This window comes from Heterodontus francisci, chromosome 3 (genome assembly GCF_036365525.1).
Source record: "Heterodontus francisci isolate sHetFra1 chromosome 3, sHetFra1.hap1, whole genome shotgun sequence".
In the NCBI taxonomy this organism is placed as follows: Eukaryota; Metazoa; Chordata; class Chondrichthyes; order Heterodontiformes; family Heterodontidae; genus Heterodontus; species Heterodontus francisci.
Genome location: NC_090373.1, coordinates 95,079,461 through 95,101,587, shown reverse-complemented (window position 1 = coordinate 95,101,587; position 22,127 = coordinate 95,079,461). Strand labels below are relative to the sequence as shown.

Genomic DNA, 22,127 nt, shown 5'->3' with positions numbered 1-22,127 from the left:
AAGGGCCAATAGAAGGCCCTTCAGCTTGGAAGTAGCAGCAGGATGCCATGGCAGGTAAGTGAGGTAGAGGGTGCCCCAAAATGGAGGCGTCCTCTCTCCAACTTTTTAAAATCTTAAATAAAAAACAGACCTTAGCAGCCAGGCCACCCTCTGTGGAGGGGGAGCCCCTCTACAGGACAGGGTGCAGGTGAAGGCAGGCAGGGCATCTAAGCCTGCTGGAGCGCTGCCTTCCCCCCCTCCAACCCCAGTCTGCTGCAGGAAGGCCACCACCAGGCAGCTGCCCTGTTCCCCGATGCCTGCGAGGACCTGGAAGCCAATTGGAGAATCCCATTTGGCCTCCAGCAATAGGCTTTAAGTGGCCATTAACCAGGTCAACTAGCTACCTGGCACTTGTGGGTGGATAGCCCTGCTGGCACCCCCCCATCCACCTCCAGGGAACCAGCATGCAAGCTGGCATCATGAAATTCCGTGCCCACCCACCTCCTTGTACGCCCCCATCAAGGTCTGAAAATTCAGCCCCACATATCAAAATTTTCTTCCAACTGAGGGAAAAATTAGAGCTAAGGAGAAAAGTTTGCTACAATTGTTAGATTAAAGAAGGAGGAATAATCCAATTAGAAAGGGGAGAAAACAGACTTAACGTAATAGCCCTGAGAGGTGAGGGAGGTCAAAGGCGAGAAAGTACATGAGTAAGTGAATAAATTTGTGAGACAGTCAGAGTTCTGAGAGTCAGCTTGTGAACAAGAGAAAGTGAATATGCGTGAGTGAAAAGATGAAGTGCCAAGTGCTGTTGATGTCCTGCCTTGCACCACTGATACTGATTATCATTAGGCATACCCGATTCTACATAAAATTGTGTTTCAAGTCTCCAAGGAAGAAGCTGAAGACCTGTTATCTAGTGCTGTACATGAGCTTTCACACAATTAACCAGAGGAAGAACTGATGGATTGAGTCATGACAAGAATTTTTTTTAAATGTATTTCTTCTACAATATATATGATGGAATTTCCTTTCAGAGAAAATTAAATATATAAATGATAACTTTTTAAATTTTTCCAACTAAAATATTTTACTTACCTTTTTGGATACAGAGGAATGAAAGCGTCCTCTTCCACAGACATAGTTATTCTCATAATAATAGTTTTTCTCAGAACCTGTTGAAGACAAAAAATGCTCAATTTATTAAAATAAAACCTTGAAAATATTTCAATACACAGCCAAACATCGATACCACCTTAAAGCAATTATTTAACTTTCTTCTACTTTACTCAGCAATTGATTAAACAGAGGCTTAAAACTCTCAGGATTTTGATCCAACACTCTTAAAACCAGTAATCCAACAGGCTTGAAGTCCTTTCAGCTTGTATGGATGAGAACGAGGATTGCAGGGTGGATGAGCAAACTGACCATGGCACAGAAAGCCATTCAAGTCAGAGGAGTAAATAGGAATGTAGTAGTAATAGAGGGCAGTATAGTCAAGGGGATAGACACAGTTCTCTGCAGCCAAGAGCGAGAGTCCAGAAAGCTCGTTTTCACAGCCACATCTCCTTCCTCAGTGACTGTCTCCGGCTCCGACTTATTCCACGTGGATTCCAACTGCAGTTTCACCCATCATGCTTTGAAACCACCCAGGATCACAGGTATCTCCGAGAAATACAATGTTCCTCGGACTGCTACTCTCGCTGCATCCTGAGATCCACACTAAGTGCTATGCACCGCCACATGCACACACTGGACCTCTCTCTCCAGCAGCACCGCCTCACCTTATCTCAAAGCTGTTCTACTCCGCAGTTTCATTTCATCTTTCGTCTCATCCGACGCATTAACAAAAAACTTTTTTTCTTCCTTTCAGGTGTTAAGGAACACAAGCTCCAGCAGCTGATGGGGACTAATGCCCCTCCAGATCCTCCCTCCGCTTCACTTCCCTCTGGCCCCACCCCTTCTGATCTGACCCCTTGCCGTGTATTCACTATACCCTCTGACCTCCCCCTCACTGATGCTGAGCGTTCTGTACTCAGCAAAGGTCTCAGTTTTATCCCCTTGCGCCCCCACCTCAACGGATTTCGCGCTCGGCATGACGTTGAGCTCTTCTTCCGTTGCCTCCGCCTCCGGGCTCACTTCTTTGACCAGGAGTCCTCCCCCCGACCAGCAGACCCATTCACCCGCCTCCAGCATTCTCCCTCTACCTGGACCCCTCCCCCTGGCCTCTTACCCGCTCTTGATCTCTTCATTGAAAACTGTCGGCGAGACATTGGTCGTCTCAATTTCTCTGCCCCCCTCACTCACTCTAACCTGTCCCCCTCTGAACTTGAGGCACCCCGTTCTCTCAGGTCTAACCCCGACATGGTCATCAAACCTGCAGACAAGGGTGGTGCTGTTGTTGTCTGGCGTACCGAGCTCTACCTTGCAGAAGCTCAACGCCAACTCACGGACACGTCTTCCTACCTCTCTCTGGACCATGACCCCACCACCGAACATCAAGCCACCGTCCAAAGGACTGTCACTGACCTCATCTCCTCTGGAGATCTTCCCTCTACAGCTTCCAACCTCATAGTCCCACAACCCCGGACAGCCCGCTTCTACCTCCTTCCCAAAATCCACTAACGGGACTGTCCCGGCAGACCCATTGTGTCAGCCTGCTCCTGCCCCACTGAATTTATTTCTTCCTATCTAGACTCTATCTTTTCTCCGCTGGTGCAGTCTCTTCCCACCTACATCCGAGACTCTTCTGACGCCCTATGTCATTTTGACAATTTCCAGTTTCCTGGTCCCAACCACCTCCTCTTCACTATGGACGTCCAATCGCTCTACACCTCCATCCCCCACCAGGATGGTTTGAGGGCTCTCCGCTTCTTCCTGAAACAGAGGCCCAACCAGTCCCCATCCACCACCACCCTCCTCCGCCTGGCTGAACTTGTTCTCACATTGAACAACTTTTCCTTCAACTCCACTCACTTCCTTCAAGTAAAAGGTGTTGCTATGGGTACCCGCATGGGTCCTAGTTATGCCTGTCTTTTTGTGGGATATGTCGAGCATTCTTTGTTCCAGTCCTACTCAGGCTCCCTCCCCCAAATCTTTTTCCAGTACATTGATGACTGTATCGGTGCCGTTTCCTGCTCCCGCCCCAAACTGGAAAACTTTATCAACTTTGCTTCCAATTTCCACCCTTCTCTCACCTTTACATGGTCCATCTCTGACACTTCCCTTCCCTTCCTCGACTTCTCTGTCTCCATCTCTGGGGATAGGTTGTCTACCAATATCCATTATAAACCCACCGACTCCCACAGCTACCTCGACTACACTTCTTCACACCCTACCTCCTGTAAGGACTCCATTCCATTCTCCCAGTTTCTCCGTCTCCGACACATCTGCTCTGATGATGCTACCTTCCATGACGGTGCTTCTGATATGACCTTTTTCCTCAACCGAGGATTTCCCCCCACTGTGGTTGACAGGGCCCTCAACCGTGTCCGACCCCTTCCCCTCCCTCCCAGAAGCGTGACAGGGTTCCCCTTGTCCTCACTTTTCACCCCACCAGCCTCCATATCCAAAGGATCATCCTCCGCCATTTCCGCCACCTCCAGCGTGATGCCACTACCAGTCGCATCTTTCCCTCCCTTCCCCTGTCAGCATTCCGAAGGGATCGTTCCCTCCGTGATACCCTGGTCCACTCCTCCATTACCACGTCCCCATCCCAGGGCACCTTCCCCTGCAATCACAGGAGGTGTAATACTTGCCCATTTACCTCCTCTCTCCTCACTATCCCAGGCTCCAAACACTCCTTTCCGGTGAAGCAGCGATTTACTTGTACTTCTTTCAATGTAGTATACTGTATTCGCTGCTCAAAGTGTGGTCTCCTCTACATTGGGGAGACCAAGCGCAGACTGGGAGACCAAGCGCAGACTGGGTGACCGCTTTGCGGAACATCTCCGCTCAGTCCGCAAGCAGGACCCTGAGCTTCCGGTTGCTTGCCATTTCGACACTCCCCCCTGCTCTCATGCTCACATCTCTGTCCTGGGATTGCTGCAGTGTTCCAGTGAACATCAACGCAAGCTCGAGGAACAGCATCTCATTTACCGATTAGGCACACTACAGCCTGCCGGACTGAACATTGAGTTCAATAATTTCAGAGCATGACAGCCCCCCATTTTACTTTCATTTTTAGTTATTTTTTCTTCCTTTTTTTTGCATTTATTTCATTTCATCTTAGTTTGTTCAGTTTGCTTACCCACTGTTTGTTTTCAGGTTTGCACTTGCTGCTGTTCAATATTCAGTGTATTTACACCTAATCTGTACTAATGCTTTGTCTTTCAACACACCATTAACATATTGTTTGCCTTTGCTCCGTGACCTTTTGGTCAGCTATGTGGCCTGGTCCAATCTAGACCTCCTTTGTTATCTCTTGCCCCACCCTCACCTCACTTGCTTATAACCTGTGACTTTTCTAACATTTGTCAGTTCCGATGAAGGGTCACTGACCCGAAACGTTAACTCTGCTTCTCTTTCCACAGATGCTGCCAGACCTGCTGAGTGGTTCCAGCATTTCTTGTTTTTAGTCCAGAAAGCTGCGTCCAGAAAGCTGCGTTGCCAAGGTTCAGGACATTTGCTCAGGGCTGGGAGAAACCTGCAAGATCCAGTTGTCATTGTCCATGTGGGTACCAATGACATGGATAGGACTAGGAAAAAGGTTCTGCATAGGGAATAGGCGGAGCTAGGGACTAAATTAAAAAGCAGAATCTCAAAGGTAATAATCTCTGGATTATTACCTGAGCCACGAGCAAACTGGTGTCAGGTAAATAAGACTAGAGAGTTAAATGTGTAGCTCAAAGATTGGTGTGAGAGAAATGGGTTTCGATTCACAGGGCGCTGCACCAGTACTGGGTAAAGTGGGAGCTGTACCGTTGCAACTACCTTCACCTGAACCATGCTGGAACCAATGTTCTGGCGAGTCATATAAATAGGGCGGCAGAGAGGGCTTTAAACTAAATAGTGGGGGCGAGGGATCAAGTGAGGAAGATGAAATAATTTAAAGAGACAGAAGGCAAGATAGCAATAAGGGTAATGATAATAAGTGTGGCAGGGAAGGGACAGAGTGTACAAACTTAAGAGTGCACCAGCAGATAAGGCTAGAGGTTGTGAACTAACAGAGGGCAGGGAGAGGAGATTTAGAAATCTAAAGAGAAAGGCAAGGCATCGGAACAGTGTAGCGTGTGAGACAAGCAGAATAGGACAGGAAGGGACAGAGAGTTTAACAAAAATTGTACATCAGTAAGTAAGGTCATTGCAGGGAATATAAGTAAAGAAAAATGAAATTAAAGGTTCTTTATCTGAATGCACGAAGCATCTGCAATAAGATAGATGAATTAGTGTCACAAATAGAGCTAAATGAGCACTCGGAGGGCGGAGTTCCAGAGCGGTAAGTAGAAAAAACTTACCTCGGGGATTCTCGGAGCAGACTCGGAGGGCGGAGTTCCAGAGCGATAAGTATAAAAAAAACTTACCTCAGGGATTCTCGGAGCAGACTCGGAGGGCGGAGTTCCAGGCCTGTAAGGATAAAAAACTTACCTCAGGGATTCTCGGAGTAGACTCGGAGGGCGGAGTTCCAGAGCGGTAAGTATAAAAAACTTACCTCGGGGATTCTCGGAGCAGACTCGGAGGGCGGAGTTCCAGAGCGGTAAGTATAAAAAACTTACCTCAGGGATTCTCGGAGCAGACTCGGAGGGCGGAGTTCCAGAGCGGTAAGTATAAAAAACTTACCTCGGGGATTCTCGGAGCAGACTCGGAGGGCGGAGTTCCAGAGCGGTAAGTATAAAAAAAACTTACCTCAGGGATTCGACTCTTTCACCCTGCCACGTGAAAAGCCCACACATTTTACAGATGGTGGAAGCCCTCTGGTAGCTGGACCAAATGACCATTCTTCATCTTTGAGACCAAATTGCTGAGGCATGGCAGCTGAGTGTTGTCCACAAAAGCACGCTTTCTGGAAACTGCCACTCGAAATTGATCAGAAGTGGGAACTGTGGCTACTTTTAAAAATTATATGTATAATATTAGGCAGGAAAATATTTGATTATTTTCAAAGTTTGAACTCTTTAAAATTAAAACTTTTGAAATGTTTTTAAGCTGACATTTAAATTTCAGCAATGCAGCAAAAATCAATATAATTCTCAGTTACATTGACAAGTTACACGCACGCAATAGTTGTTACGCAACTCTCTGGAAAGCTGTAGGCATGAATAAAAGGCTTTGCATGCTCTGATACAGTCTATATTATGCTATAGACAGACTATTTAAACCCAGAGAAGGTACTATTTTTCAAATTTTTAAGAGATTCCTGCCACGTGAAAAGCCTACACATTTTTGATTCCTGATAAATGCCCTTAGTTTAGTATCCATCCTGTACAACAGAAGAACTGTGACATTTATAAAGGTAATAATTTGGAAAAGAAAATTAATATCCACAATGGTGAGTACTTGTGTAATTTAGGACAGTATTGGCAGAACTGGAGTTGGCTTTAGTCCCAGGGCCAAATCGGAGGAAAATTGATCAGAGTGGGTTTCCGGCGGGTGCACCAGTTTCCTCCCACAGCCAAAGACTTGCAGGTTGATGGGGCAATTTGCAATGGCTAATTTACCTTAGTGTAGGTAGGTGGTAGGAGAATTGAGGGAAGGTGGGGATGTGGTAGGAAATATGGAATTAATGTAGGAATAGTATAAATGGGTGGTTGATGGTCGGCACAGACTCGGTGGGCCGAAGGGCCTGTTTCAGTGCTGTATCTCTCTCTGACTTTCTATGACTCTAAAGACTCGGAGGGCGGAGTTCCAGGCCTGTAAGTATAAAAAACTTACCTCAGGGATTCTCGGAGTAGATGCGGAGGGCGGAGTTCCAGAGCGGTAAGTAGAAAAAACTTACCTCGGGGATTCTCGGAGCAGACTCGGAGGGCGGAGTTCCAGAGCGGTAAGTATAAAAAACTTACCTCGGGGATTCTCGGAGCAGACTCGGAGGGCGGAGTTTCAGAGCGGGAAGTTACCTCGGGTGGAAAAAAAAACGGAAAAAGTGACGTCACAGGAAAGCTGTGACCTGATTGGCTGGTAGGGAATCTGCACTGAATTTGAAAATAAAACTGATAAAAATTGATTAAAACACAAATTAACAAGTAGAGTAACTAAACCAGACGGAGGAGGTTACTGTATTTAGACAGCATTTAGTATTTATTGCAGAAATCTAGCACTAGGGACCATATAGTTAAGTGTTTCATAATTTAGTAAGGATTTAATAAGTATTTATTTATTTTATATTAATTAACTAATTAGTGCTAGAAATGTCAGTTAGAGGGGTGAAGTGCTTCACCTGTGAGATGTGGGAGGTCCGTGACGCTTCCAGCGTTCCGGGCGACGACATCTACAGGAAGTGTACCCAGTTGCAGCTCCTCACAGACTGCGTGGATCGGTTGGAGCGGCAACTGGATGCACTTAGGAGCATGCAGGTGGCAGAAAGCGTCATAGACAGGAGTTTTAGAGAAGTGGTTACACCCAAGGTGCAGGCAGATAGATGGGTGACCGCTAGAAGGGACAGGCAGTCAGTGCAGGAATCCCCTGTGGCTATCCCCCTCTCTAACAAGGATACCGTTTTGGATACTGTTGGGGGGGATGGCCTATCAGGGGAAAACAGCAGCAGCCAGAGCAGCGGCACCACAGCTGACACTGTTCAGCAGGGAGGGACAAAGCGCAGAAGAGCAATAGTTATAGGGGACTCTATAGTCAGGGGCACAGATAGGCGCTTCTGTGGACATGAAAGAGACTCCAGGATGGTATGTTGCCTCCCTGGTGCCAGGGTCAAGGATGTCTCTGTACGGAGAGGGGGCATTCTGAAGGGGGAGGGTGAACAGCCAGACGTTGTGGTACACATTGGTACCAATGACATAGGCAGGAAGAGTGATGAGGTCCTGCCGGGGGAGTTTAGGGAGTTAGGTAGTAAGTTAAAAAACAGGACCTCTCGGGTTGTAATCTCTGGATTACTCCCTGTGCCACGTGCCAGTGAGGCTAGAAATAGGAAGATAGTGCAGCTAAACACGTGGTTGAGCAGCTGGTGCAGAAGGGAGGGTTTCAGATATCTGGACCATTGGGCTCTCTTCAGGAACAGATGGGACCTGTGCAAGAAGGACGGGTTGCATCTAAACTGGAGGGGCACTAATATCCTGGCTGCAAGGTTTGCTAGCGTCACTCGGGAGGGTTTAAACTAGTGTGGCAGGGGGGTGGGAACCAGAGCAGTAGGACAGCTAGTGAAATAAATGAGGAGGACATAGTAAATAAGGCCAGTAGGACTAAGAGGAAGAGCAGGCAGGGAGATGTTGCTGAGCACAGCGGGACTGGTGGTCTGAAGTGCATTTGTTTCAATGCGAGAAGTATAACAGGTAAGGCAGATGAACTTAGAGCTTGGATTAGTACTTGGAAATATGATGTTGTTGCTATTACAGAGACTTGGTTGAGGGAAGGGCAGGATTGGCAGCTAAATGTTCCAGGTTTTAGAAGCTTCAGGCGGGATAGAGGGGGATGTAAAAGGGGTGGGGGAGTTGCATTACTGGTTAAGGAGAATATCACAGCTGTACTGCGGGAGGACACCTCAGAGGGGTCATGCAGCGAGGCAATATGGGTGGAGCTCGAATAGGAAAGGTGCAGTCACGATGTTGGGGGTTTACTACAGGCCTCCCAACAGCCAGCGGGAGGTAGAGCATCAGATATGTAGACAGATTTTGGAAAGATGTAAAGGTAACAGGGTTGTGGTGGTGGGTGATTTTAACTTCCCCTATATTGACTGGGACTCACTTAGTGCTAGGGGCTTGGATGAGGCAGAATTTGTGAGGAGCATCCAGGAGGGCTTCTTGAAACAGTATGTAGATAGTCCAACTAGGGATGGGGCCATTCTGGACCTGGTATTGGGGAATGAGCCCGGCCAGGTGGTCGAAGTTTCAGTGGGGGAAGCATTTCGGGAGCAGTGACCATAATTCCATAAGTTTTAAGGTACTTGTGGATAAGGATAAGAGTAGTCCTCGGGTGAAGGTGCTAAATTGGGGGAAGGCTAATTATAACACTATTAGGCAAGAACTGAAGAATTTAGATTGGGGGCGGCTGTTTGAGGGTAAATCAACATCTGACATGTGGGAGTCTTTCAAACGTCAGCTGATTAGAATCCAGGACCAGCATGTTCCTGTGAGGAAGAAAGACAAGTTTGGCAAGTTTCGGGAAGCTTGGATAACACGGGATATTGTGAGTCTAGTCAAAAATAAAAAGGAAGCATTTGTAAGGGCTCGAAGGCTAGGAACAGATGAAGCACTTGAGGATTTACTCCCATTTGGAAACAAACAAACTTATTCGCGAGAGACAGCATGGTTTTGTGAAGGAAGGTCGTGTCCCACTAATTTGATTGAGTTTTTTGAGGAAGTGACGAAGATGATTGATGAAGGAAGGGCAGTGGATGTTATCTATATGGACTTTAGTAAAGCCTTTGACAAGGTCCCGCACGGCAGACTGGTACAAAAGGTGAAGTCACACGGGATCAGAGGTGAGATGGCAAGATGGATACAGAACTGGTTCAGCCATAGAAGACAGAGGGTAGCAGTGGAAGAGTGCTTTTCTGAATGGAGGGATGTCACTAGTGGTGTTACGCAGGGTTCAGTGCTGGGACATTTGCTGTTTGTAGTATATATAAATGATTTGGAGGAAAATGTAGCTGGTCTGATTAGTAAGTTTGCGGACGACACAAAGGGTGGTGGAGTTGCGGATAGTGATGAGGATTGTCAGAGGATACAGCAGGATATAGATCGGTTGGAGACTTGGGCGGAGAAATGGCAGATGGAGTTTAATCCGGACAAATGTGAGGTAATGCATTTTGGAAGGTCTAATGCAGGTGGGAGGTATACAGTAAATGGCAGAACCCTTAGGAGTATTGACAGGCAGAGAGATCTGGGCGTTCAGGTCCACAGGTCACTGAAAGTGGCAACGCAGGTGGATAAGGTTGTGAAGAAGGCATACGGCATGCTTGCCTTCATCGGTCGGGGCATAGAGTATAAAAATTGACAAGTCATGTTGCAGCTGTACAGAACCTTAGTTAGGCCACACTTGCGTGCAATTCTGGTCGCCACACTACCAAAAGGACGTGGAGGCTTTGGAGAGGGTACAGAGGAGGTTTACCAGGATGTTGCCTGGTCTGGAGGGCATTAGCTACGAGGAGAGGTTGGAAAAACTTGGATTGTTTTCACTGGAACGACGGAGGTGGAGGGGCGACATGATAGAGGTTAACAAAGTTATGAGCGGCATGGACAGAGTGGATAGTCAGAAGCTTTTTCCCAGGGTGGAAGAGTCAGTTACTAGGGGACATAGGTTTAAGATGCGAGGGGCAAAGTTTAGAGGGGATGTGCGAGTCAAGTTATTTTACACAGAGGGTGGTGAGTGCCTGGAACTTGCTGCCAGGGGAGGTGGTGGAAGCAGATACGATAGCGACGTTTAAGAGACATCTTGACAAATACATGAATAGGATGGGAATAGAGGGATATGGGCCCCGGAAGTGCAGAAGGTGTTAGTCTAGGAAGGCATCAAGATTGGTGCAGGCTTGGAGGGCCGAATGGCCTGTTCCTGTGCTGTACTGTTCTTTGTTCTTGTTCCAATTACCATTACAGAGACATGGTTGCATAGTGACCAAGGTTGGGAAATAAATATTCAAGGGTACAAAATATTTCAGAAAGACAGACAGAATAGCAAAGGAGGAGGGGTAGCACTGATGGTAAAGGATGGCATAAGGACGTTCGCGAGAAAGGTTCTGGCCTCAGTCAATCATGAAGTAGAACCAGTATGGGTGGAAATCTGGAATAGCGAGAATCATAAAACACTGGTGGGAGTAATTTATAGGCCCCTTTACAGCAGTTATACTGTTTCATGGAGCATTAAACTCGAAATTATTGGAGCTTGTAACAAAGGGAATATAATAATTGTGAAATAGATCTGAATCTTCATATAGACTGGGACAATGAAATTGGCAAGAGTGTTCGAGAAGATGAGTTTATCGACTGTTTTCGGGACAGTTTCTTGGAGCAATATATTGTGGAACGGACTCGGACTATAGCTATCTTAGAAATAGTATTGTGTAATGAAGCATTAGTAATGTCATAGTAAAAGATCCACTGGGAAATAGTGATCATAATACCGTTGAATTCCATGTTAAGTTTAAAAGTGACATACTCCAATCACAAACAAGAATCTTCAGCTTAAACAAAGCCAATTACGTAGATCAGAGGGGAGAACTGGCTAAGATTAATTGGGCAAATAGACTAAAAGGTATCGGGGTAAATGAACAGTGGGAAACCTTTAAAGAAACAATTCAAAATGTTCAACAAAAATACATTCCATTGAAAAACAAAAACTCAGCAAGGAAGACCCATCTGTGGCTCACTTAGGAGGGTAAGGATAGTATTAAGATTAAAAGAAGGGGCTTATAATGTTGCAAAAAACAGCAGCAAGTCTGAGGATTGGGAGTGTTTTAGAAACTAGCAAAGAGCCACCAAAAAGTTGATAAAAAAGGAAAACATAGAATGAGAGTAAACTAGCCAGTAATCGAAATACAGATTGTAAGAGCTTTTATAGGTATATATAAAGATAGAGAGTAGCTAAAGTAAACACTTGTCCCTGAGAAGCAGAGACAGGCAAAATTATCATGGGGAATGAGGAAATGGCAGAGGCATTGAATGAGTATTTTGTGTCTGTCTTCATAGTAGAAGACACAAATTTCATATCAAAAATAGTAACCTAGGGGCTAAAAAAAAGTGAGGAAATTAAGGAAATTCATATCAGCAGAGAAAAGGTATTGGAGACTCAAATCTGACAAACCCCTGGGACCTGATGACCTACACCTTAGGGTTCTAAAAAAGATAGCTGCTGAGATAATGGATGCACCAGCTATGATTTTCCAAAATTCCCTAGATTCAGGAATGGTCCTATCAGATTGGAAATTGACAAATGTTACACCACTTTTCAAGAAAGGAGAGTGAAAACAGGGAACTACAGGTCAGTTAGCCTAACATCATTCATTGGGAAAAAGCCCAAGATCAGCCATGATCGTGTTGAATGGCGGAGCAGGCTCTATGGGCTATATGGTCTGCTCCTGCTTCTATTTCTTGTTTTCTAATGACAATTTTGACAAGTTCAAATTTTTTTAATTCACTCATGGGATGTGGGCATCACTGGCAAGGCCAGCATTTATTGCCCATCCCTAATTGCCCTCGAGAAGGTGGTGGTGAGCTGCCTTCATGAACTGCTGCAGTCCTTGGTCTGTAAGTACACCAACAGTGCTTTTAGGAAGGGAGTTCCAGGATTTTGACCCAGTGAGTAAAGGAATGGCAATATCGTTCCAAGTCTGGATGGTGTGTGGCTTGGAGGGGTACTTGCTGGTGGTGGTGTTCCCATGCATCTGCTGCCCTTGTCCTTCTAGGTGGTAGAGGTCGGGGTTTGGAAGATGCTGTCGAAGGAGCCTTGGTGAGTTGCTGCAGTGCATCTTGTAGATGGTACACACTGCTGCCATTGTGCGTCGGTGGTGGAGGGAGTGAATGTTGAAGGAGGTGGATGGGATGCCATTCACCAGACTGCTTTGTACTGGACGGTGTCGAGCTTCTTGAGTGTTGTTGGAGCTGCACCCATCCAGGGGCAAGTGGAGAATATTCCATCACACTCCTGAGTTGTGCCTTGTACAAAGAACACAGGTGGACAAGGTGGACAGGCATTGAACAGTCAGCAGGTGAGTTACTCACCACTGAATCAATTTGATTCTGATTTGATTTGATTAGGTTTTCTGCCTAATTGAACAGTTCTTGTTTCTGTGCAATTTTGTGAACTTTCCTTTATCAAACACAGTTTATGAACACACAAGATAAGCTGGCTGTACTGAAGGACGGAACATTTCAAGACTTATCCTATTTATTAGTTAATACAACCCTGATAAAAGTTTCAAATCCCTTAATTACTTGTTTCAGCAATGGCCAGTTTATCAGAATGTTAACCAGAAATGTATCATCCTCCACATATCAAAGATACCATGTGTTAATGCAACCAATTTCAGTCTGAGAAAAACATGCGCAATTTCTTTTTCCATCAGACTCGGCCATCCAATTGTAATTATTTTTGTCTTTCAGTTGTTAACAGCTGCTTCATTGTTGTCTTTGGAAACATGGAAAGTGGCTTATCTAAAGTGGTTTCGCCGGGTGCTCCGGTTTCCTCCCACAGCCAAAGACTTGCAGGTTGATAGGTAAATTGGCCATTATAAATTGCCCCTAGTGTAGGTAGGTGGTAGGAGAATTGAGGGAAGGTGGGGATGTGGTAGGAATATGGGATTAATGTAGAATTAGTATAAATGGGTGGTCGATGGTCGGCACAGACTCAGTGGGCCAAAGGGCCTGTTTCAGTGCTGTATCTCTAAATAAAAATAAATAAAATAAAGTATCACGCTTGTTTTTGGTCTGCAGATTTAAGCACTTATTTTGTTGTTACAACCAGGTCTGCCAAATTTTGACACTTCCAAAATGCGAGATTTCTAGTCACAAGCCGAAGACCTGAGGCAGTGTATTAAAAACAAGCAAGAGTACAAGAGTATAAGCTGTGCTTATAAGATGAGCCATCTGTCAGAGTTTGCTGTCATTACCACTGATGTGACCACTCCACATCAACATTTTCTTCAGATATTAGATTGAGCAAGTTATTCTTACTAATTACTAGAAGTGTTTTCAGCCACTCACCTATCAGAAATTCTCTGAAAGAAGTGGTCTCACATCAGAAATGATGCATAAGCAACTGGTATGAACTCATGAAAAATATTAAGTTTTTAACAAGATAAAACAAACTCTCGTGCCACTACATCACCAGTCCTATTTTATTGATTGAAAAGAACTTAATGGTGTTAGGAACATGCCAGCTCTCTTTTGAATACTTGCAGTGAATCTGCTCTCTTAACAAAAGCCAGCAACTTGTTCCAAAAGTTATTTACCCTCTGTGAAAATAAAAAGCTCCTGACATTTCCCTAGTTCGATGCTTATGCAACTTAGATGCATCTCCCTTGCTTCTCCCAAACCTATCTAATTCAATTATTCTATCCATATGGACACATTCTAGTCTCCATTTATTTTTATTTTTAAATACCACATTGAATCTACCTGCAGTCTACACGTTTTAGAGAATGAAAAGACTCAGCGTTCTAAGCCTATCGTGTTAACGAAGGGCTTTTACAATAGGTATTAATCTAGTGACTGTCCTCTGAAACTTTTCCTGGGCCTTTATATTGGCTATCATGTGAGAAACTAAAACTGGAGCTATTCAACTTGTATCCTAACTTTATATTCATAGTATCCTAACCAATGTCTTACACAAGATAATATGGTGCTTTTTGTTTAATATTAGATTGTCCAGGTAATACATCCTAATACTCTATTTGTTTCTGCTACAGCCTTGCAGCACTGATTATGACTCTTTGGGGATTCATGTACAAATATAGCTAGGCTTCGTTCCTGCTCAACAGGCCTTAGTTTGGAACATTGCACAGTATACATAATTGACATTAGCCCTTTCTGTGTGCATAACATTAAATGACATCTGCCAGATATGGACTTATTCCCTCTGTCTCACCGAGTATTTGTTTGTCTGCATTTGCTAACAATGCAACCACTAAGTGGCACAGAACTGGCGCATGCGCAAATGCAGCTTCATCAACTGAAAAGTCACTGTCTGCAACGTCTCAGGCAGCTGCCAGTAATAAAGATGGCACTGCTCAATTTAACACAAAAAAAAAACAAATTGAACCCAAGCCCCTTTCCTCTCAATGGCCCCGTTTGCCGCATCCATCCGCCCCCAACAGTAAACCACTCCCTCCCGCTATTGCTGCTTCTCTTTTCCGCTCCCTCCTGCCCCCCTCTGCTCATCATCCTCTCCCGCCGCTCCTGACTGCTCGTCTCGCCCATCTGCTTGCCATTCCCTCACACCTCTTGCTCCCTGGAGAAGTGCTGGGGGTAGGGGGGGCGGGGTAAGAGAAGAAGCGGCAAGGGGTGGGGAGCGAGCGGCAAGGCAGGAAACGACCAGTCGGGTGCCGGAGAGAACGGCGGGATGCAGTGGTGAGCAGTTGGGGGAGGCGGGAGGGAACAGCGAGCAGATGGCCGTGGGAGGGAGTGGCGAAGAGAAGCAGTAATTGAGGCGACAATCGTGGGAGGGAGCGGGGAGTGGAAGCGGCGATTGTGGCAGCAATTACAGGAGAGAGCAGGGAAGAGAAGTGGTGATTGCAGGAGGGAGCGGCGAAGAGAAGCGGCGATTAAGGTAACGATCGTGGGAGGGAGCGGGATGCTATTGGGGAGATGGAGGCGGTGTTCGCGCGCATTAAGAGGTGAGGCAACGCTTGGACTTCATTACGTGGTGACATCACCGCACACATGCGCGGACTCATATTGGCAAATGTTTGGATGCACTGATGACGCCAGCGATCGCTCTCCGCTGTCAGGAGACACTTTTTAAATGTTTTTTCTTAAATTAGGTTCTAACACTTGCACACATTTTTGCATATTTGTGAACTTTCATCCAGATAATTAATATAAATAGAGAAGATGTGAAACTGGAAGTTGCGGTTTGACCGCACCTTCTATAACCCTTGCAGTTTTCCACTGAAGTCAACGGGAAAGAAAAACTGGGTGGGTATATAACAGCCAGTCGATCCACAACACCAGTTTTCACTATGTGCAAAATGTGAAAATTAACCCCAGGTTACTTGCCTGTAACCAAAGCCAAGCTAATAGGTCTATATTTCCCAGTCTGATTGGTTGCCCTTTTTGAATATTGTCAAACATAAGCCTGCTTCCAATCTATGGGTATAATCCCTGATTCTAGTGAGCCATTGAAATATATATTTAAGGAAAAGAAATGGCATTAAAAATAAAAGATTAAATTGTGACATCAGGAAGATTCTTCAAAAGGTTCTGCAGCAGAGATTTGCGTACCTGCGTGGCTTTGCTTTGTTCATCTTTAAAAACACCATATTCCTCTGTTAGATTTCTGCAGATTTGTACTAAACTCTGTGTTTGTGAGGATGACAAAGGGTCCCACACATGAATTACAAAGCCTGGGAAAACAAAATTCAATTAAACTTGATTTTCAGAAACCTTTTGTAAATTAAGTGAGTCATTTCAATTTAAAAAAAATAATAAAATGTGAATCTCTAAAATATCATTACTATACACATTTCAATGTAATTAAGTCATAATTTTTTTCCATGAAAAAAACTAATTTTAGCGAAGAAACAGCCTGCTATAATTGAGGCCTAAACAAAAGTCAGGACATTTGGATATTGTTAAATTACCTTCAATTTTAGGAATAACTGTTTTTTCAATTACTGTGGAAAGTAGTGTTGCATCAGAGTTTTCCTTTTTCTTGAATTCTTCATCTTCCATGTGACAGAACTCTTCCAATGCTAAAATCCAGGACATTTCTGCCAAGTCCAAGCAGTCAGGCTAAACAGCAATGATGGATGTTAGGAATGTGTTAACTGTAGTCTTCACCACGTTTGCTCATTTCTAATCATTTTACATAAAGTATTGCACACCAAAAATAAAACATACATATAATATTTTCTGCAATATGTCTAAAAGGACTTGCATTTATATCGCACTTTTCACAACTACTGGACGTTTCAAAGCACTTTACAGTTAATCAAGTAGTTCTGAAGTGTTGTCACAATTGTAATGCAGGAAACGCGGCAGCCAATTTGCGCACAGCAAGCTCCCACAAACAGCAATGTAATAACGACCAGATAATTTTTTTGTGATGTTAATTGAGGGATAAATATTGGCCAGGACACCAGGGATAACTGCCCTGCTCTTCTTCAAAGTAGTGCCATGGGATCTTTTAAGTGTACCTGAGAGGACAGGTAGGACTTGATTTTTAAGCTCAAGTTCTGGAGTGGCACTGAGCCATGGCTGACACAGTTTCATCTCATTCACTCTGCACAAAACTCCTGACTGAAGCTACATTTCACTTTCTTTTTAGTTTCCTCCTGCCATGTGCTATCTGTAACCAAAAGGTCAACAGACAACCTACTCCTAGGCCTCTGACTGTGCTGGCTGAAGGATAGCTTCAACGTTGATCTCTGCTTCTCCTCTGTGAACACCAACATTAGCAGAGTTGTACACTGCAGAACTCATCTGCTACTGAATCTTTCTGAGTCCGCAAAATGCACCCACACCGTTTATCATAAAGATTTCCTCAAGTGAAAAGGACCAGCTCCCAAATCAGTCAATACCAATAATGGCATCCATCTGGAAGTTTGCATAGCTCCGTTTAAGATGTTAGAAACACAGGAACAGGAGTAGGCCATTTAGCCCTTCAAACTTGTTCTGCCATTCAGAGAGATCATGGTTGGTCTGAGACCAAACTCCATATTCTTGCCTTTTCCCCATATCCCTTAATACCTTTGGATAATCAAAAAAACCCTCAGATTTAAAATTAACAATTGATCTAGCACATATTGCCATTTAAGGAAGACAGTTCCAAACTTCCACCACACTTCATGTACATTAGTGTTACCTAATTTCACTCCTGAAGGGTCTGGCTCTGTGCCCCTGGTCCTAGAGTCCCCAAACAGTGGAAATAGTTTCTCTAACTACCCTCTGTTCCCCTTAATGTTTTGAAAACTTTCATCAAATCAACCCTTAACCTTTTAAATTCCGGGGAATACAACCCTAGTTTTTATAATCTTGCTTTGTAATTTAACCCTTGGAGTACAGGTATCATTCTGGTAAATCTACAGTACACTCCCTCCAAGGCCAGTATATCCTTACTACGGTGCGGTGCTCAGAACTGCTCACAGTATTCCAGGTGTGGTCTAATCAGGACTTTGTATAGCTGAAGCATGACTTCCACCCATTGTATTCTAGTCCTCTAGATATAAAGGCCAGCATTCCATTAGCCTTTGTGATTATTTTTCTGTACCTGTTCATGACATTTTACTGATCTATGTACCTGGACCCACAAGGCTCTTTGGACCTCCACGGTTTCTAGCTTTCACCATTTAGAAAGTACCTTATTCTATCCTTTTAAGGTCCAAAGTGGATGACCTCACATTTGCCTACACTGAAATTCATTTGCCACAGTTTTGTCCATTCGCTTAATCTATCAATATCTCTTTGTAATTTTATGCTTCTATCTACACCACTTACAATGCCACTCATCTTGGTGTCATTGGCAAATTTGGATATGTGGCTTTCTATCCTATCAGCTAACTCATTAATAAATACGGTGAATAGTTGAGGCCAACAGATCTTTGCAGGACACCTCTAGTCACATCTACCAATTAGCATAGCTGACCATTATCCCTACTCTTTGCCTCCTGCTGTGCAGCCAATTTCCTAATCAGATCAATAATTTGCCTTCAATTCCATGGGTTTCAACTTTAGCCAACAGTCTCTTGTGAGGCACTTTATCAAATACCTTCTGGAGGTTCATATCAATAGCATCCATAGGCATTCCACTGTCCACTACTTTAGTCCTTTACTGTGTTCCAACTAATAATAAATGGCAAATTCTAACAAAATTTTGACCATTAAATTGTGATACTATAATACAGGGAGGTTTTGCCAATGTTCGAAACAGCCAGTAGACAGAACTAGTGTGTTTAATTTTGGAATATATATATTTTTTTAAGTTACTTTAGAACACACACTGGTCAAATGATGATGTATGGAAAATGCATTACTTACAGTAGGGCCAATAGTGTTTGAGTCATCAGACTCAATCCTACACACCATGGTTAATGACTATACATCCTTTACATACAGAGCTCACTGGCACAAAAGACATATTTTGCCTATCTACAGGGGTGTCAGGTGTGGCTCAATTGGTAGCACTCCTTTCGCTGAAGTCACAAGGTTCCGGGTTGAAGTCCCACTCCAGGACTTGAGCACAAAAATCAAGGCTGACCAGAGGTGCTGTTCTTTGGATGGACGTTAAACCGAGGCCCCATCTTCTCTCACCAGATGGACATACAAGATCCCATGGCACTATTTTGAAGAAAGGCAGGGGAGTTATCCCCGGTGTCCTGGTCAATACTTATCCCTCAATCAACAAAACAAAAACCAGATTACCAGCTCATTATCACATTGCTGTTTGTGGGAGTTTGCTGTGTGCAAATTGGCTGCTGCCTTTCCTACATTACAACAGTGACTACACTTCAAAGTACATCACTGACTGTAAAGCACTTCAAGAGGTCTGGTGGTTGCGAAAAGTGCTATACAATTGCAAGTCTTTCTTTTCTATCTTTTTCTATATTATTTGACAATGAAGGCTTATAATGCAATCTGTAAAGAGAATTTTAATGTACAATCCATTATAAGCCCTATGATTATCATTCAACACTTACTTTAAGAGGGTTCCAGCCAATCAGCTGCACACGGATTAAGGGATTCAGAATTTTTTGAAGACAAAGTCCAATATAAGCATCATAATATGAATGAGGAAATTTCTGCCGCCACAACCCAAACTTGGCTAAAATTCTGTCAACACTATAGAAGTCCTTATGTACATCTTCGAAAATCTTCTTGGATTCCTTCAAAATGTGATCTGTGTTAAATTTGTTCAAACAAGGAAACAGGATAAAAACCTAGCTATCTAGTTGAAACAAAAAAAAGACAAAATAATGAAAACACAAAATTACAGCATTTGCAATTCAAGGCACAGAAGATCAAAGCTGTTCCAAAAATGTTCTTTCCCCTCATGCTTTGTCAGATCTCCATGAAAGGGTGGGCAAATCATTGTTGTTGCCGATAAAGGCATCCATCTGGAAGTCTGCATTTGCTGCAATAATATCTCCCCTCAATTCCTGTAGGGAAATACCTGCAGGGTGTTTTCATATTAGCCAAGATCTGAATTTCATAAAGGAAGAAAACTGCAGGTCCAAACTCAATTCTACCACTCTATCAGACCTTGGTTAAAAAAAAGTTTTATATTTATTTATACAGATTTAAGACGATTGGCAAAAGAACCAGAAGTGACATGAGGAAAAACTTTTTTATGTAATGAGTAGTTAGGATCTGGAATGCTGTGCCTGACAGTGTTGTGGAGGCAGATTCAACCGTGAATTTCAAAAGGGAATTGGATAATTAACTGAACAGAAACAAATTGCAGGACTACAGGGAAAAGGCAGAGAGTGGGACTAGCTCAGTAGCATGGACATGGTGGACCGAATGGCTTCCTTCGGTGCTATAACCATTCTATGATTCTAGATATGTAAAATATATATTATAGACCATATTGAGTATTGGCTTCACTAGTAAAACATAATTGACGATTGTGGGCCACAGAAAACAAAAAACAGAAAATTCTGGAAATGCACAGGTCAGTCAACACCCAAAAGATAAGTAAACGTTTCAGTGGTGATCCTCATCAGAACCGGCAGATTTAGATTTGAGAAGTCCCTCCTTTCATTTCTCACTCCTTATTTTTCTAATGCTGATCACTCTGCTGCATATTTCCAACATTATTCTCTACTAGAAGGTTGATCAAATTTACTGTGCCATGCAATCTAAAGACATTCCTCCTGAAACTCAAACTAAGCATCTGCTGTATCTGGCAGCAAAATAATAACTAGTCATTGAAATGCATCACATTAACAGTGCTGGTTTATTTCCCCTCATCCACCTCCCCATCTCCACCAAAAAAAATAGCAAACGGCAAAAACCAACAAGTTTTGTGGGCATTTGGAATTCAACATTCAATGCTTACATTCATAGTATAAAACTCATGTCAGCTTAAAAAGAAAATATTTCACCAGAAGTACAAACTCTGAGCATTTTACAGCCGTGAGGGAGTAGTCCATATTTGCTCTTCCAGCAATCGAAATTGGAAATTTCTCTCAAGTAATTTAAAAATGGAAATAAAGTACACAGTACTCCTAAAGCAGGTTGCATACTGTACTGCTACGGTAGAGTGACCATCAAAGTAAAACAAAAATGTGCAGAACAAAATTGTAACATAGAGTCATGGAGAGATACAGTACTGAAACAGGCCCTTCAGCCCACCGAGTCTGTGCCGACCAACAACCACCCATTTATACTAATCCTACATTAATCCCATATTCCCTACCTTCCCTCAATTCTCCTACCACCTACCTACACTAGGGGCAATTTACAATGGCCAATTTACCCATCAACCTGCAAGTCTTTGGCTATGGGAGGAAACCGGAGCACCCGGCGGAAACCCACGTGGTCACAGGGAGAACTTGCAAACTGCACAGGCAGTACCCAGAACTGAACCTGGGTCGCTGGAGCTGTGAGACTGCGGTGCAAACCACTGCGCCACCTGCCGCCCCTGTAATGTACCAAAAAAAGTCTATATAATTTTATTCATTATACAGTAATTAAAGAAATGCTATTAACGTATAGTGGATTTGTCAGCAAAGAGAAAGACGATTTAATGTTTCAGGTATATCCCTTCTGAGGAATTCCAGCAAAATATTAACTGGTGTTTTGTTTTACAGATACTGATGAACCTGCTGTACCTTTCCTGCAGTTTGTTTTCAATTCAGATTTTCAGAATGTGCAGTTTTTTTTGGTATATTAGCATTTTATCACGTATAAGTTGTCATTTAATTACTGATAAAGCTGTTGTGTAATGACTATGAAAGTTTTAAAGTTCTAAAACAGACTACAGTACTATTTAACAAAAAAGTTTATAAATGACTGGAGGATCACAGTCTGAGATCTAGAGAATGTTTGTAATATTTAGCTGCTAACTTGCCCTGTCCCTTTAAGGCTGCTGCTCAAGCATACCTGTGGGAAGCAGGTAATTGTAGCTATTTGTAATCAACGAGGCGAACCAAAGGTCAATTAATTGCTTACAAATTTCAGACTCCAGGTCAGAAGAGCTCAGGATACTAGTCTTTCCTTGTAATTTTTTCAAGATTGTTTTGAGTCTGTAACAAAGCACTATCAAGTACAAATGTGACTTGGACATTGCATGGCAGACATGTAACACATTTTTACATGTATGTGTTTACACACCATGTCTTTATTAATACCCAATAAATAAAAGATGCTCCTTCTGCGTGGAGTCAGAGAAAA

At 43.6% G+C, this 22,127-nt stretch overlaps 1 protein-coding gene across 1 annotated transcript in view; it reads right to left on the bottom strand.

Annotated features, from left to right (window-relative positions):
- The window catches only part of LOC137367122 (intron Large complex component GCFC2-like), an 85,849-nt gene that overhangs the window by 7,809 nt on the left and 55,913 nt on the right, over window positions 1-22,127 (bottom strand). Inside the window, exons 8-11 of the mRNA XM_068028559.1 lie at window positions 19,430-19,669; window positions 16,376-16,526; window positions 16,017-16,138; window positions 1,078-1,154 (exon numbers count right to left, since the gene is read on the bottom strand). Coding sequence (XP_067884660.1) covers window positions 1,078-1,154; window positions 16,017-16,138; window positions 16,376-16,526; window positions 19,430-19,669 — 590 coding nt within the window. The remainder of the gene's footprint in view (window positions 1-1,077; window positions 1,155-16,016; window positions 16,139-16,375; window positions 16,527-19,429; window positions 19,670-22,127) is intronic.